The sequence below is a fragment of the Erinaceus europaeus genome, chromosome 2 (assembly GCF_950295315.1).
Source record: "Erinaceus europaeus chromosome 2, mEriEur2.1, whole genome shotgun sequence".
Classification (NCBI taxonomy): domain Eukaryota; kingdom Metazoa; phylum Chordata; class Mammalia; order Eulipotyphla; family Erinaceidae; genus Erinaceus; species Erinaceus europaeus.
Window position 1 is genome coordinate 119648945 of NC_080163.1, and position 16955 is coordinate 119665899.

Here is a 16955-nt window from a genome sequence, read left to right on the forward strand (position 1 = left end):
AAGAATATCTTTTTATTTTGTATTAATTTTTTTTTGCCTCCAGGGTTATTGCTGGGGCTCAGTGCCTGCACTATGAATCCTCTGCTCCTGGAGTCCATTTTTCCCATGTTGTTGCCCTTGTTGTTGTTGTTATTGTTGCCATTCCTGTTTTTGTTGTTGGATAGGACAGAGAAGTCGAGAGAGGAGGGAGAGAGAAAGATAAGACACCTGTAGACCTGCTTCACCACTTGTGAAGCGACTCCTCTCCCCCTCACAGGTGGGGAGCCAGGGGCTCGAACCAGGATCCTTGTGCCAGTCCTTGTGCTTCCTGCCATATGTACTTAACTTGCTGTGCTACCTCCTGGCCCCCATGTCTTTTTATTTTGAAGTATAGGCAATCCCCTCCTGTCTATATGGAGTAGACATGAACTTGAAAATTTGAAATTACTGCTATTTGGTCCACAAAAGGGCTGTCTCAATGGTTCATACTAATGTTATTGGTACAGAAAGTGTGTCTGACACCTTCTAGAAATGCATCCTGTGGACAAACTCTGGTTTCTGTTCTTTGCCACCCTCCAGTCAGATGAACCAAACAGTTTTCTCATCAGTTTTTCTTTGCTTTAGAGTTTGTAGTCTATAGAATAAGGCAGGTGTTAGCCCCCACCTCCCGGGCAGTTGTGCAAATGAAGGATGATGATTATAAGGTGTCACCCAGTCCAGCCTGGGGGAGACACTGACTCATTCAGGACTTGGATGTGCTAAGCCCCTGTATTTTTCCTGTGCTTGCATATTGCATAACTTCATAAGAGATATATTTTAAAATGCTATTCTGAGTAATTGGGTCTAGTTGGCATTCCCAATGACTTTGACCTTTTCTTGCAAAATAAATGAGATTATATCTGTTCACCAGCATCTTCCTGGTATTTAGCTCGTCTGATTGTTTTCCATAGCAACATTGCAGGCCTTATTGATTAGGAATTCACTTGCATTTCTGTTATGTATCCATTTGATTTTTAGGGCTTTTCCTCTGTAAGTTCAACTCTGTGTATGGAAGTTTCTTAATTTGATCAAGTTTATTTTCTTATTTATTTATTTCCTTTTGTTGCCCTTGTTTTATTGTTGTAGTTACCATTTGTTGTTGTCATTGTCGTTGGATAGGACAGAGAGAAATGGAGAGAGGAGGGGAAGACAGGGGGAGAGAAAGATAGACACCTGCAGACCTGCTTTACTGCTTGTGAAGCGACTTCCCTGCAGGTGGGGAGTCGGGGGCTCGAACCGGGATCCTTACGCCGGTCCTTACGTCTGTTTTCTTCTATGCCTACTGTTTTCTGTATCTTCAAACAATTTTACCTAACTCCCATGTTACAAAGATAGTAAAAAATTTTCTTGCAGAAGTTTGGTGTCCTCATGTGATAATGTAGGTATGTGATCCATCTTGGATTATTTCTTTTTGTTTTGTAATTAATTTGCTTCTGCTTCATTTGTTACATATGAGAGTAGGTAGGCTTCACATAAGACCATTGGGCTGTTTCCCTGGCCTTGGATTGTTTTCTTGTATGGTATAGATAGGGTTTATGGGTCACTTTCTCCAAATGGGTGTCTAGTTGTTCAAGCTCCCTTTATTATTAAATTTTTTTTATTTATTCCCTTTATTTATTTATTTATTTTATTTTATTTTATTTATTTTTTAAAACCAAGAATATTAACATTTTATTCATTTCCAGATTATGAGTATTACACAACATATACATATATCTAGATAATATATAAAACAAAGAGCAAACCGTAGGAAGAAATATTGGTTTGAAATTTCCCTGTGGGACATCTTTAATTCTGTAAGTTCATGGTAAATGTATCTTCCCCCACACACTGGGGAGGCAGCAGGATAAACTCCAGCATTCGTGTGTCAAAGGACAGCTTATCCCTTACTGTACTTACAATGCAATTATGCCCTGGTCACTAAGTGCCCACAACAAGAGACACCAAGTCGTACTAAAAGAACTGTAGCACAGTAAACTAATATAAATATTTGGTTTTGGCATTGTCCTTCAGATAGTTTCCTTTTTAAACTAAGTCAAATCCAGGGTCTATCCCTTGAGTTGCTTTCCAGTTATTGCTTAGCCTTATTCTGAACTGGAAGATACAGTTTGAATTCTGCTGGTAATTCATCTTCTGAGTAGAGTCTGTCTGAGAAGTAAACCCGTCGGATACGACAGTTTGCATGGATCTGTACTCTTAGAGTCTCAATGTAATTTGTCCCATATGCTCGCTGAGTAAAGTCTGACAGGTTGAACTGAATCTGGTTCCAACCATCATCCAGCCGCATGGGCATGGTACAAATGAAGGGTTTGACCCGGGTGGTACTTTGGTAGTTACTTGCCCGAAACATCCGACATACATTCTTGTCATCTAGTACTTGTACATCGAAGGTAAAGTATTTTTTTAAGTTCTTGATAATCATGACGAGGAAGGGAAGTTTAATTCCCAATGTCTTCTTTGGGTCTGCAGGACATGTGATATATGTGGTGCTGACATTTGTTCCTTTAATCTCTAACACCAGAGATTGGATGTCATTATCAGTGATTCTTTTGATGTGCCCATTCCGTACCTTTTTGTCCCAGATCTGCAAGGGCTTGCTGCCGATGCTGTAGAGGATGAAGAGGAAGCCGCTCTGGAAGGTGTTTTTGAACATCTCGCCAGCGGCCTTCTCAGCCGCGCCAGAGGCAGGCGACCTAGATCTGGGCAGCGAGTGGCAAAGGCAGGGGGATGGCCCTGGTCCGAAAAAAAGGACGCTGCTCCCAATGCGGGACGTTATGTCCCAGAGGTTCACTGCAGGACACCCACAACTTAAAAACTAAGACGGAAACCACAGCAACTCTATTTATTTTATTTTATTTTATATTTTATTTATTTATTTATTTTTTTATTTATTCCCTTAGTTTTTAATTTATTCCCTTTTGTTGCCCTTGTTGTTTTATTGTTGTAGTTATTATTGTTGTTGTCGTTGTTGGATAGGACAGAGAGAAATGGAGAGAGGAGGGGAAGACAGAGAGGGGAGAGAAAGATAGACACCTGCAGACCTGCTTCATCGCCTGTGAAGCGACTCCCCTGCAGGTGGGGAGCCGGGGTTCGAACTGGGATCCTTATGCCGGTCCTTGTGCTTTGTGCCACCTGCGCTTAACCCGCTGCGCTACAGCCCGACTCCCTCAAGCTCCCTTTATTAAAAGGACTTTCCTTTCTCTATTGGATGGCATGAATGCCTTTGTTGGAAGTCAGCTTAAGGGGGGTCTGTTTCCAGGCTCTATTCTGCCATGTGGATGCATGTCAGTCTTCATGCTTATGCTACCACTATCTTTGTTGTTGCATGTGTTTTTCCCTATGAGATCACTTTGGGTATTCTGTGTTTTTTTGTCTCCATGTGGATTTCAGAATCATTTTACCAGTTTCTGTAGGATACCTGGTGGAATTATGGTTGGCATGGCGTTGGGTCTAGAGAGCAGTTTGGACAGAGTTGACTGAGTCTTCTGGCTTATACACCTCTGACTGTGATACTGTTCTTCCTCTCAGCAATTTTCTCTTTTCAGAGCAGAGGGTTTGTACATATTTTATCTCAACGGTCAGTATGCGTTCTTAAGTCTTAGGTCTTCTTCAACTATTATAAATAAAATGTAAGCATGTTCATTTCCTAATTTTGTGCTGCTAGGATTTTTTTTTTTTTTGCTAATTGATTTTTATGTATTTGTCTTTTAGTTCCAGTACTGTCTTTTAGTTACAGTATTCCAGTAATAGTTGATAGAATGTGGCATTTTTGTTCTCCTTCTAAGATTTATTTATTAATGAGAGTGAAACAGCCAGTTCAAAACTCTGGTATATGTGGTGCCAGGAATCAAACCTGGGACCTCAAGCTTAAAAGTGCTCTACCGGAGGTCGGGCGGTAGCACAGTGGGTTAAGTGCACATGGTGCAAAGCTTAAGGACTGGCTCAAGGATCCTGGTTTGAGTCCCTGGCTCCCCACCTGCAGGGGGTCACTTCGAAATCGGTGAAGCAAGTCTGTAGGTGTCTATCTTTCTCACCCCCTCTCTTGTCTTTCCCTCCTCTCACCATTTCTCTCTGTCCTATCCAACAACAACATCAACAACAACAACAATAATAACCACAACAATGATTAAAAAAAAAAACAAAAAACAGGGACCAGGTGGTGGTGCACCTGGTTGAGTGCAGATGTTACAGTGCTCAAGGACCTGGCTTCAAGCCCCTGGTCCCCACCTGCAGAGGGAAAGCTTTGCAAGTGGTGAAGTTGTGCTGCAGGTGTCTCTCTGTCTCTCTCCCTCTTTATCTCCCTCACCCTCTCAATTTCTGGCTGTCTCTATCCAATAAAGATAAAGAAAACACCAAGGGCAGCAAAAGGGGAAAATAGAGCTTCCAGAAGGAGCAGTGGATTTTTAGTGCAGGCACCGATCTCCAGCAATAACCCTGGAGACAAAATAATAATAATAATAATAATAAATAAACAAATAAAACTTTAAAAGCGCACTACCTACCAGGCTCCCAGCCTCCTGGTAGATTGTATTTTCTTCTTTTTAAAAAAATTTTTTTAAACTTCATTTATTTTATTTGATAGGATAGTGAAATAGAGGGGAAGGGGATAGAGAGGGAGAGACACCTGCAGCACTGCACGCCAATTGTGAAGCTTTCCCCCTGTAGGTGGAGACTGGGGGCTTGAACCCAGGTCCTTGTTCACTGTTGTAATGAGTGCACTTAACCAGGTGTGCCACCACCTGGCCCCAGTTGCATTTGTTTCTTTTTTTTAGAACTAATTCTAGATAATCATTGAGTTAAAAACTCAGAGCTGTGGGCTAAGTATTTGAAACATGCAGACTAAAAGAAGAACTAAGCACTAAATATATATTGCATTGTTTGATTCCATATTAAATTATTCAGCCTTAGAGACCAGGTATTTGTAAAGGTTCTCTTTGTACAAATATGCTTATCGAAGATACAAACATAGCTAGGATTTGAAAAGGGAAATCCACCCACAATCTCTCCAGCTATCCCAAGACTCATTAGCAGCTCCAGGGAGCATGTCTAGCCAATTTGCCCAGCATGGGATTTAGTGATGAGCTTCTGTGCTCCCTGGTTCCTATGAACCAGGTTCAGGTTGTTATAGTATCTAGCTGCTTCTCATCCCATAGAGTGCACCCAGAAGTGAGGCCTGCAACTGCTCCCCAGGAGCTCTGAACACAGGCTATGGCTTTAGCTCTATCCCAGGAGTTTGGGTCCTTGTGCAGAGTGGGAAGAGGGCGCTAGAGCCCCCTCATTTTCATTAGTGTGGTCTCTTAATAAGAAGGCAGGCTGGAGGCATGGAGTTCTCTCCTTCTGTCATTACCCTGTCCCCCCCCCCAAGTGGGACTTTGGCTAGAGATGTGCCTGTAAAACTCTTACTCATCATCATAGCCAACAGGCATGTGGCGCGCCCCCCCCGCCCCCCGCCTTTGTCATAATGTTCCCTGATCTATGTTCTTTTGAAGGAATTCCGAACATGGCTGAGGGAAGAATGGGGACGTACTCTGGAGGACATCTTCCACGAACACATGCAGGAGCTCATCCTGATGAAGTTCATCTACACCAGTCAGTATGAGTAAGTGCAGTTCCTGATAGTATTTGGAGCACAGTCCCTTTGTGTTCTGTGAGATTCATGCCACCTATTCCTTCCTTCCTCTCCAGCAACTGCCTGACCTACCGTCGAATCTACCTCCCACCCAACCATCCAGATGACCTCATAAAGCCTGGCCTCTTCAAGGGCACCTACGGCAGCCATGGCTTGGAGATCGTCATGCTCAGCTTCCATGGAAAGCATGCACGGGGCACCAAGATTACAGTAAACCCAGGGGCTGTCTGGAGTGGGGTGGAGATGGTGGGTTGGGGTGGGGTAGGCTGGAGGGATGGTGCTGTGTGACAGAATCAGACTGACCCTGCTGTGTCATGACTTGGCAGTTCCTTGGCTATACAGATCCACTTCACTGGGAGTGGGAATCGGGATGCTTCTGGGAATGCAGATTATTAGGCCCTAGCCAGACCCTCTGAGCAAGGATCAACTTCTCACGCTATGGGGGTTTGGGGGGAAGGTCCTGACCTCGGAGGGGCTATAAAGTTCTCCCCCACTGTCTCTGGGTTGGTTGCTGAGGTGTCTGAATACAGATAAGACCTTGAAGTCACTCATTGGTACTGTCACTTCTAGTCCCCATGGGCTTCATAGAGGCGACTTCCTCCATGCAGCACTATCTGAGGGCTTCTTTAGCCATTCAGGCAGTAGGCACAGAAACACTGGAGGCTGATGGAAGTGGGGCTAATAGAATGGTTGCTCAAAAAGTGGTGTTTGCTTAGCTAACTGCTGGCCACTTATCCACAGGGTGACCCCAACATCCCTGCCGGGCAGCAAACAGTAGAGATAGACCTCACACACCGCATCCAACTGCCTGATGTTGAAAACCTTCGCAACTTCAATGAGCTCTCCCGTATTGTACTGGAAGTACGGGAGCAGGTGCGCCAGGAGCAGCAGCAGCAGGAGGGCGGGCCTGAGGATGCCCGGGTCCGACAGAACCCTCATGAGTCTCCGGTGCAGCACAGTGCTGAGCCACCCACCGAGAAGGGCCAAGAAGGGGATGGAGAGGCTGCAGCTGCAGAAGCTGAGCAGCCTGCCCAGTCTGGGCAGGGGCAGCCATTTGTACTGCCTGTGGGTGTGAGCTCGAGGAATGAGGACTACCCCCGTACCTGCAGGACTTGGTGAGGGCACTATGGGTGGACTGACAGGGAGCTTGGGTGGGTTTACTGCACTAGGGGGAACTCTGAGCACATGGATCTCATTCCTGCTTAGGCCCTGGGCAGACTGACTGCACAGTTGGGATCCATTCCTCATCTCCTGGGAGAGCCTCAAATGGAGTTGGGGTAGGGGTGAGGGGCAGGAAGGAGACAACATCATGTTTATGCAGACTTTTATGTTTGAGGCTACAAGTTCCCAGGTTCAGTCTCTGATACCATTGTAATTCAGAGAAGCAGTGTTCTGGTTAAAGAAAAGAAAGGAAGGAAAGAACTAGGATATCAGAAAGCATACATTTTCTTCTACACAGTTATGATAGAATTGGTCAAATTTGGGTTTCCAGAGAGACATACAAATAGTCTTCCAACTCCAGCAGATGTAAACATTTTATTATTTCTTTTAAAAAAAATTTTTAAATATTCCTTTTTTTGTTGCCCTTTATTGTTATAGTTATTATTGATGTCACTGTTGTTCGATAGGACAGAGAGAAATGGGGAGAGGAGGGGAAGACAGAGGAGGAGAGAAAGACAGACACCTGCAGCTGCTTCACCGTTTGTGAAGCGACTCCCCTGCAGGTGGGGAGCTGGGGGCTCCAACCAGGATCCTTAAGCCGGTCCTTGTGCTTTGCGTCACCTATATTTAACCTGCTGCGCTACCGCCTGACTCCCAACATTTTATTATTTCTTTAAATATTTTTTAAATTTATCTTTGGATAGAGACAGAAAGTGATGGAATGGGTAATAGGGAGTGAGAGCGCACTGTAGCACTGCTTCATCAATTGTAAAGTTTCCTGCTCTGTAGATGGAGACTGAGGACTTGAACATTATAACATGTATGCTGTACTAGTCAAGCCACCGCCTAGTCCCTATTTTTTTTTTCTTTCTATTTTATGTGATAGGACAGAGAGAAATTTGGAGGAAACAGGGAAATAGGGAGAGAGAAAGACACCTGCAGACCTCATTCACCACTTGTGAAGCGTCCCCCTTGCTGACGGGGAGCAGAGGCTTGAACCCTGGTCTTTGCACATGGTAATGTGTGTGCTCAATCAAATGCACTACCACTCAGCCCCCTACATTCTTTATTTTTGTTTGTTTTTAATGTGCTGAGGAATGAGCCAAGGGCTTGGCACATGTACTTCATCACTGACCAGCCTTCTCAGCCCAGAATTTTAATTCTGTGTCCTCAGAGACAGAGATAGATACAGAGAGGAAGAGAGACTATAGCACTACTCCAACCATCCATGGAGTTCCCTTAGTGCTGTCTGTAGTGTTTCCATATGGTGTTAGGGCATGAACACAGGGCCTCACACATAGTAAGATGTTTCTTTATCCACTGAACTATCTCCTGACCTCCAACTGATGAAAATTTTTGAATGGGGAGTGGGGAGATTGCTAAGTTGGAGCATGGGACTTGCGTGCCTGTAAGTCTAGATTTCCCTGTTTCCATCCATAGCTCCACCATATTTCAGAACTGAGTGGTGCTGTGGTATCTCTTTAGTAAAAATCTTTTATTTGCCATTAGGGTTATGACTGGGCCTCAGTGCCTACCTGACTCTACTGTTACTAGTGCCCCTCCTTTTCGTCTTATTCTGGTAGAGTGTGAGAAACAGAAACGGGGAGAGGTCAGAGATCAGCAGGAAGGAGCAGCACTGTTCCACTGCTCATGAAGTTCCCCTTTCTGCAGACTTGAATCCACTTTGTCTTTCACCCTCTATCAAAAAAAAAGGGTGGGGTGGGGGGAACTGGCCACTGGGAATAGTAGATAGTTGTCATATACACTATACCTCAGATACTTAGTGACAAAAAAGAAAACAGAATCTTAATTTTTTTTTTTTCCTCCAAATGAATGGCATTTTTAAATTAGTTCTGAGATTCCTATAAAACTAACAGCTCGTGGTCCGGGAAGTGGCACAGTGATAGTTTTGGACTCTAAAGCATGAGGTCCCGAGTTCGATCCCTGGCAGCACATGTACCAGAGTAATGTCTGGTTCTTTCTCTCTTCTCCTGTCTTTCTCATAAATTAATGAAATCTTAAAACAAAACAAAACGAAACAAAAAATCAAAACTGGGCTGGGTGGTGGCTCACCTGGTTGAGCGCACATGTTACAGTGCCCAAGGACCCTGGTTTGAGCCCCCAGTCCCCACCTGCAGGGAGAAAGCTTCACGAGTGGTGAAGCAGCACTGCAGGTGTCTGTCTCTCTCTCCCCTCTCCATTTCTGACTATCTCTATCCAATAAATAAAGATTAAAAAAAAACAAAAAACGGGAGTCGGGTGATAGATAGCACAGCGGGTTAAATGCAGGTGGCGCAAAGCATAAGGACTGGCATAAGGATCCTGGTTTGAGCCCCCGGCTTCCCACCTGCAGGGGAGATACTTCACAGGTGGTGAAGCAGGTCTGCATGTGTCTGTCTTTCTCTCCCCCTCTGTGTCTTCCCCTCCTCTCTCCATTTCTCTCTGTCCTGTCCAACAACGATGACATCAATAACAACAACAATGAAAAACAACAAGGGCAACAAAAGGGAAAATAAATAAATAAACATTAAAAAAAAAACCAAAAACTAACAGCTCTGTGGTCTGGGCAGTGGCACAGTGGATGAAGCACTGGCCTCTCAAGCATGAGGTCCTGAGTTCAGTCCCCGGCAGCACATGTACCAGAGTGATGACTGGTTCTTTCTTTCTCTCCTCCTTTCTCATTAATAAATAAAATATTAAAACAAAACAAAACAAACAAAAAACTAACAGCTCTCCAAATCTCAACAGCAGACAACTGAGTAGCCATTCCTCTGGCCATACCTCGGGGCAGCTGCTCATGGTTGTGGTGGGCTGGGGTGTCATCTTAAAACCCCTTCTGACCCTCCAAATTCTCACTCTCTCCCTCTTGTCTCTGCGCAGTTTCTATGGCACAGGCCTCATCGCTGGCCATGGCTTCACCAGTCCTGAGCGCACCCCTGGGGTCTTTATCCTGTTTGATGAAGACCGTTTTGGGTTTATCTGGCTGGAGCTGAAGTCATTTAGCCTGTACAGCAGGGTCCAGGCCACCTTCCAGAACGCAGATGCACCATCTCCGCAGGCCTTTGAGGAGATGCTCAAGAATATCCAGTCTCTCACCTCCTGATGGCCTGTCTGTGCTGAGGGCTCCCGGGACTCTGGGCCTGCACCAGGGCGAGAAGCAGCATGCACTTTGGAGCTTGGCCTCCCACCTGGACACTGTCCACTGTGTGTAACCTAGACTTGTACGTTTGTCAGCAGCTCCCCAAAGGAATGCTGACAGCATGTTTTACAACAAAACCAGGAAGAACTAGAACAAAACTGACTTAGAGAACTGGCTGCAGGGATGTGTAAATGTAATTGGGAGAAATTGGGTTTATCCTTGGCCTGTGGCACTTTGGTAGGGAAAACATCTTCCTTTGAGAAGTTTATAATGGACTGTGAGTGGGTTGAGAATAGGGGCAGTGTATGTCTGTGGTGTATATGTGTGTGTGTGTGTGTGTGTGTGTGTGTGTGTGTGTGTGTGTGCATGTATCTATGGGTGGTTAGTAGAAGTGGGTGAAGCCTGTGTGGGGCTCAGCAAGGCTTTCCTGAGAAGTAACTGATGGGGTTCAGCAGGTGGGAGGGGCAGTGGGTGTACAAAGGGGGCTTCTGGGAGCAGTTCAGGACACTAGATGAATTCCCATTTCTCTACTGAATTGCTCCAGTTTCAGTTCCAAGTTGGCAACATGGGGCTAATTGTAGAAGTTGCTGCAGGCCTTTGAGCAGTTTGGTGGCCCTGGTCCCTGAGCGAGCACTCTCTAGCTTGCACCATAGCCAGCTCAGATAGGACTTCTGTGCTGTGCAACGCCACTCCCCTGCACGCGCTCTGGTGTCGGAAGTGCACCCTGCAGCCACTCCTGCAGCACTGGACTAGAGCTGTCTGTCTGATGCGACCTGCACTGATTCTACATGCCTTGAGTCCACTGCTGTTTCTGAAGTGCCCCCATGTCAAGAGCACTGGCGTGGCTGGGGGTAGGTAGCATAATGGTTATGCAAAGAGACTCTCATGCCTGAGGCTCTGAAGCCCCAGATTCAAGCCCTTGTACCACCATAAGCCAGAGTTGATCAGTGCTCTGGTTTAAAAAAAAAAAAAAAAATCCAAGGAGCACTGGCACAAAACAACTTTGGGGCACCTTTGCAGGCAAGAGGACCACTTCCAGAAGAGTTAGACACCATCATGTGGAGGAGGTGCACTTTGGGGATGAAAAACTCTTGGGACTCTCCAGTGAGAACTCCCCCCTCCCCAGCATCAACCTCTCAGCATTGAACTCATGTCCAGACCCTCTCCAGCCTGCTGCCTGCACAGCTGCAGCCTCCCTGAGACTCGAGTGCTGTGCTTCTGTGTCTTGTCCCTGCTAATGCTCTGGAAGAGGGACTCAGGAGAGGGACAGCTCAGCAGTGCCTTCACGGGGACCAGCGTGAGATGCCCCATGAAAAATGTTCTGTGCTTTCCCAATTTCTATCTGACCAACCTTTTCAAATAAAAACATCCTCATTGCCCTTGCTCTGGTATATTTGAACTTCCCGGGTTGAGAGAAAGCTCAGTGGGTAAAGAGTATGCCTTGCATGTGTGAAGCCCAGAATTCCATCCCTGACACTGATGAGAGAGAAACAGAACAAAAACACATCTTCTTGTGCTCCTGAGAATTAGAACACCAGCATACTCTGGGGCACAGTCTTGCAGATGGCAAAATGGTACCTGCAGGAGGTTCGGTTGGTCCTAGGAAGGAGGCAAGTGTAGCTCCTGGCAGTTGGGCTCACCCAGAGCTGTCACCGGGGCTTCTCCCTGTCTCCAGCAGGACCCATGGTGCAGTTGTAGGACTGACCCTGAGAGCACTGTTACTTTCTCTTCCTTTTGTGACTTTTGTCTTGAGTCTCTTATGGTGAGCCCTGAAAGGTGATAGCTGATTGCAAAGCCTCAAGGAAATGAAAATCGAGAGGAGTGTGTAGGGAACTGCCACACTTCAGGTGCACCATTGCTCAGGAAAGTCAAGGAACATATTTTTATCCAGAACCAAAGACTGGCTCTCAGTAAGGCTCTAGCACACTGCAGCTACAAAATGAGGGCTCTTAATTTCACAATCTCAGATCTAAAACCCACGCCCCATGCTCAGCCAGGAATGGTTTCCCCAGTAACCACCTAAACATCCTGACTGTGGGCAGCTTCCAAGCTGGGCCCTATTTGGTGTCAGGCAGGGCTTTGAGGCTGAGCTAGATAATACAAGACAGGCCCAGAAAGGTAAAAGCCCAAACCTATCAACACACCACCCCTTCTCTGCTCTGACTGCCTCGGCAGTCCTGGTTTTCACTGGGATGACTGAAAGCCTTGAGTCAGCAGGGCTTTTTCCTCCTGATGGAGGGCCAGGCAGACCTCCAGCTGTTGGTTTGCTGCAGGTGAGATTCGCAGTGGCTGATGCCATTGAGGCCCAGCAGTTGCAGGATCTAGATACAGGTCAGTGAGGAAGCCAACAGACTTGATCATGCATCCCTGTGGTGCTTGGTTTGAGGAAGGTGGTAGATAGAACTAAGAGGGTGCTGGTGTACTTTCCTGTCCCAGGGCACCAGATTCCCTTGTCACCATCTGCTTAAGTGTGTCCAGGACATTGGATGTGACTACTGTTATTTCCCAATAGGAATAGTGTGGCTAAGACTTCAGATGCTGGGGCCGGTTGGTGGTGCACCTGGTTGAGTGTACATGTTCCAGTGAGCAAGGACCCCGGTTCAAGCCCCCGGTCCCCACCTGCAGGGGTAAAGCTTTGTGAATGGTGAAGCAGGGCTGTAGGTGTCTATCTCCCCCTACTCTCAATTTCTGGCTGTCTCTATCCAATAAATACAGATAATAAAAAAATAAAGACCAGACACTATGCAGTGCTGAATTGGTACCATGCATTATTAGTGTTGCAAATGGAAATTTGGGGTCCTTACTTTGATCATAGGTAGGAGCTATCTAGAACACATGCAGGGTCAGAAACTGTCCTTGTTTTCAGTCTTATTTTGCTTCTGGTTTTCATTTGAAATCATGCAGCCCTACTTGGGGAAGTACACTTCTGCCAATTAGGCTTAAAAGTTGAGTTGGAAGAGCTGCCTCTCTTTGTTCTTGGGCTAGACTGGGAGTGGGCAATGGGGGAGGGGAGGCTGCTAAGATCCTGGCAGAGACCTCCTCATCTGGATGAAGACTACTCCAGAAATAAATTTTTGATACCATGTTGTTTGCTTCATAATTGCTTATTTTGGAGTATGATTCAGAGGTGTGTGCATGTGTGTATGGTGGGGGGGGGCAGTCTAAGACACATGGGCTATGAATATTGAGAGGCTACAGGTCCTAGAGGAACTGGATGGGAGGAGGGGGTCTCTTCCTCCAGCTTCTGCCCTCCCCCCCCCCCCCCCCCCCCCGTGCTCCTTACCCTGACTCCTGGTACCTTGGGTTCTAATTAACCTGTCTAGAGGATGGCATGGAGGGTCGCCTCTGGGAACCCAGAACAGGGCATCTATCTCCCTGAGCCCTGCTTTTGACTTTGGTCTAATGTGTTCCATTCCAGATCTGGTGGTCTTGAGGGAGTGTGGGCCACAGATAGCCTCTTAGACTGAAGCCCAAGTGTCTTTGCTGTTTCAGAGAACAGGGTAAGAGAGGATGGATCAGGGCAGGGGCTGTGCTCTTGCTGGAGACTCTAAGGCTCTTTCCTGTTACGGCAATAACTTACTCCTTTGATCATAGCACTACTCTGCTCTGGCTTATGATGATGCAGGTGATTAAATCTGGTACTTTGGAGCCTCAGGCATGAAAGTCTTTTTGCATAATCATTGTACTATCTCCCCCCATCCAAGTACATTAAAAAAAAAAATCAAGAGAGCCAGACCATCACTCTGGCATATGTAATGCCAGGGGCCAAACATGGCATCTCATACTTGTTAAGTTCAATGCTCTAGCCACTATGATACCCTCCTGGGCTGCACAATAAATTCCTGTTCAGTTAAAAAAAAAAAACGTTTAATAAGTGAGAGAGATACAGAGAGAAAATGGCAGAAATTCCAGGGCACTATTCGGCTCTGGTTTATGGTGGTGCTCAGAATTGGACCTGAGACCTTGGGGTCTTAGGTATGAAAGTCTTGCATAACCATTATGCTAGCTTCCCAGTCCTCTTGTTTAAATTTAAACAATTCACATACAAAAACTTTAACAGAAGCACCCTGTGTTCCTTTCAGTCTTCCCAAAGTACCCTTTGCTAATTAATACATCTACCCTGCAGTTTTAAAGGAAGTTTGTCATGGAAATGTGATAAAATGATGTCATAAACTGGCCAGACAGTGGAACGTGTGGTATTGCCAAGGATTGATGCCAGAGAACATTTGTCACTAACTCAGTCACAGAGAAGAGAGACCCCAGGAAGTGGCCTATGTTTTCTTTTTTTAATACTTATTCCCTTTTGTTGCCCTTGTAGTTTTATTGTTGTAGTTATTATTATTGATGTCGTCATTGTTGGATAGGACAGAGAGAAATGGAGAGAGGAGGGGAAGACGGGGAGAGAAAGACACCTGCAGACCTGCTTCACCGTTTGTGAAATAACTCTCCTGCAGGTGGGGACCCGCGGGCTCAAACGGGATCCTTATTTTGGTCCTTGCACTTTGTGCCACATACACTTGACCCGCTGTGCTACTGCCTGACTCCCGTGGCCTGTGTCTTTATCAGGAGGGGAGAACCACCTCTCATGTCAGGTGAGGAAGTCCCTCACTGTGGATTAAAGCCACTGCCTACATTTCTCTGCTGAACACCTTTTAAAGTGAGAAAGTGCCATAGATTAGCAGACACCACTAACCTCAGTTGCTGTCCCCCTGTGCTCCCCAGGGTTCTTCCTAGCACCTGCAAGACCCTGAATTTGGGTATCTCTCCAGTCTGTTGTGACTGTGCTGCCAGCCCAAGGGACAGTAGACAAAGGCAGCAAATGCTGGGCCTGCACCAAGTAGTGTGCTTTTCCTTCTGTGGGTGCCTGGGACTTTAGTCTCCAACCCCCTGGGGTTAGGGCATTTGCTTAGTCCTGTTCCTGAAGTCCTGGAGCTTTCATCTTCCTCTTCCACTCCCAGGCTGTCCCAGGTCTGACATCCAGCACTGAGGAGCCTCCTAATTTGTGTGTCTCAGTATCCTGACCTCTAGTGGGGATGTAATATCACTGCACTTTGATCTCAACCAGCAAGAGGAAAGGAAAAATCACTTGAGAAAATGCCCCAAGGGATGTGATTTTTTTTTTAGATGATTGCTTTTTAAAAAAATTCTTAAAAAAAAACTTTTATTATTGGGTAGAGACATCTAGAAATCAAGAGGGAAGGGTGTGACAGAGAGGGAGAGAGAGAGACACCTGTAGCCCTTCTTCACCACTCACGAAGCTTTCCACCTGCAGGTGGGGACCAGGGGCTCGAACCGGGGTACTTGAGCATTGTAACAAGTAGGTGTCCTGTGTACTTCAGGGGGAAAGGACTGAGATTTTCTCTTTTCAAAATGGTTTCTAAGCGATAATTTACTCTGATGTATTTGTAAATATGTGTTGCTTTGATTATCACACACAGCTGGGCTGGCGTGCATGCAGAAAGGTACAGAATGCCCTGTCACTGCCCAGTCCCTGACACTGCCCCAGTATGACCAGAGCTTTGTCTATTCCAGGTCACACAAGAGGACAATACAGCAAGCAGTAGCTTTGCTTTCAGTGGCATTTCTCAGTCTCCTCTTATTCCTCTCCAAGGCGTAGAGGGGAATTGTAGACATTTTATCTAAGACTCCTTGTGGAATCTGAACACACAGGCAGACTCTTTGTACACTGTGTGCATAGCTGTGTTTTAGACTCCAGAGTTGGGTGTGCTTCACCTTCTGGAATGCTCCTACCATGTAGAGAGAGAGAGAGTAAGAGGTCCTCCATGGTACATGGAGACACTGTGTTCCTCTCACTGTCCCCAGGCACATGCTGCCACTCTCCCACCACCTGCTGTGGATATTTGAGTTTCCAGTTTGGCTTTTTTTTTTTTTTAATGCTATTTTTATTTATTCTCTTTTGTTGCCCTTGTTGGTTTTTTATTGTTGTTGTCATTGATGTCATTGTTGTTGGATAGGACAAAGAGAAGTGGAGAGAGGAGGGGAAGACGGAGAGAGAAAGATAGATAACTACAGACCTGCTTCACCACTTGTGAAGCAACTCCCCTGCAGGTGGGGAGCTGGGGGCTCGAACCGGGATCCTTCTGCCAGTCCTTGCACTTTGTGCCACCTGTGCTTAGCCTGCTGCGATACCACCCAACTCCCCCCAGTTTGGCTTTTATACAATTTAAAGTTACTACCAAAACCTGTGTGCCAACTTTTGCTTAGCCATGTGATTTTATTCCTGTACCCAGTAGTGGGATCATGGGGCCCCAGGAAAGGGTGTGTTTGTGGTCTGAGAGGTGGCGCAGTGGATATGGCATTGGACTCTTAAGCATGAGGTCCTAAGTTCGATCCCTGGCAGCACATGTACCAGAGTGTTGTCTGGTTCTTTTTCTCTCTCCTATCATTTGTCATGAATCAATAAATAAAATCTTTAAAAAACTCCAACAACGATGATAACAATAACTACAACAATAAAACAACAAGGACATCAAAAGAGAATATTAAAAAAAAAAAAAAAAGAAATGGTGTGTTTAAGGAGCCCAGAGGTGGCTTCAGCACCTGATTGAACAGGAAACTGTCTCCAGCTCTGCAAAGAACACAGAGCCTCTCTCCAAACTTTCAAGAACCTGACAAATATTTCTTGCCTATCAAGGATCTGGAGGAGTAGAATTTGGGTACTGATGAGTCCATAAGTTCATTTATCTGACAGAAGAGTTTGTCTAATCAGGAAAATGGTGACAATGACAGTACCCACCTCAGGTTGTGTGAGGGAATAAGTGAGCCGAAAGAAAGCTCTCGCACTAGTACCTGACACATAGGAACTAACTCCCACCTCACACTAAACCTGCCTTGCCAGGTCTGTTCTATGCCAACTTCATTTCTTATTTATTTATTTACTTGATAGAGACAGAGAAATTAAGAGGGGGAGGGGAAAGACAGAAGGAAAGAGACAGACACCTGCAGTTGGGTGAGGGTAGATAGCTAACGGTTATACAAAGAGACTCT

The 16955-nt window shown here is 45.9% G+C and overlaps 2 protein-coding genes across 3 annotated transcripts in view; one reads left to right on the forward strand and one right to left on the reverse strand.

Moving 5' to 3' along the window:
- Positions 1-11326, forward strand: part of FBXO31 (F-box protein 31) — a 52359-nt gene extending 41033 nt beyond the window's left edge. For both annotated transcript variants that reach the window (XM_060185038.1, XM_007531469.3), the window contains 4 exons: positions 5508-5617; positions 5704-5857; positions 6389-6762; positions 9689-11326. In XM_060185038.1, coding sequence (XP_060041021.1) covers positions 5508-5617; positions 5704-5857; positions 6389-6762; positions 9689-9911 — 861 coding nt within the window. In that variant the 3' untranslated portion in view covers positions 9912-11326. The remainder of the gene's footprint in view (positions 1-5507; positions 5618-5703; positions 5858-6388; positions 6763-9688) is intronic.
- Positions 1677-2991, reverse strand: LOC132536734 (cilia- and flagella-associated protein 20-like). Its single transcript, XM_060185039.1, has one exon. It carries the CDS (start codon positions 2669-2671, stop codon positions 2090-2092), a length of 582 nt encoding a protein of 193 aa, XP_060041022.1. The 5' UTR covers positions 2672-2991; the 3' UTR covers positions 1677-2089.
- Positions 11327-16955: the final 5629 nt, after the last annotated feature.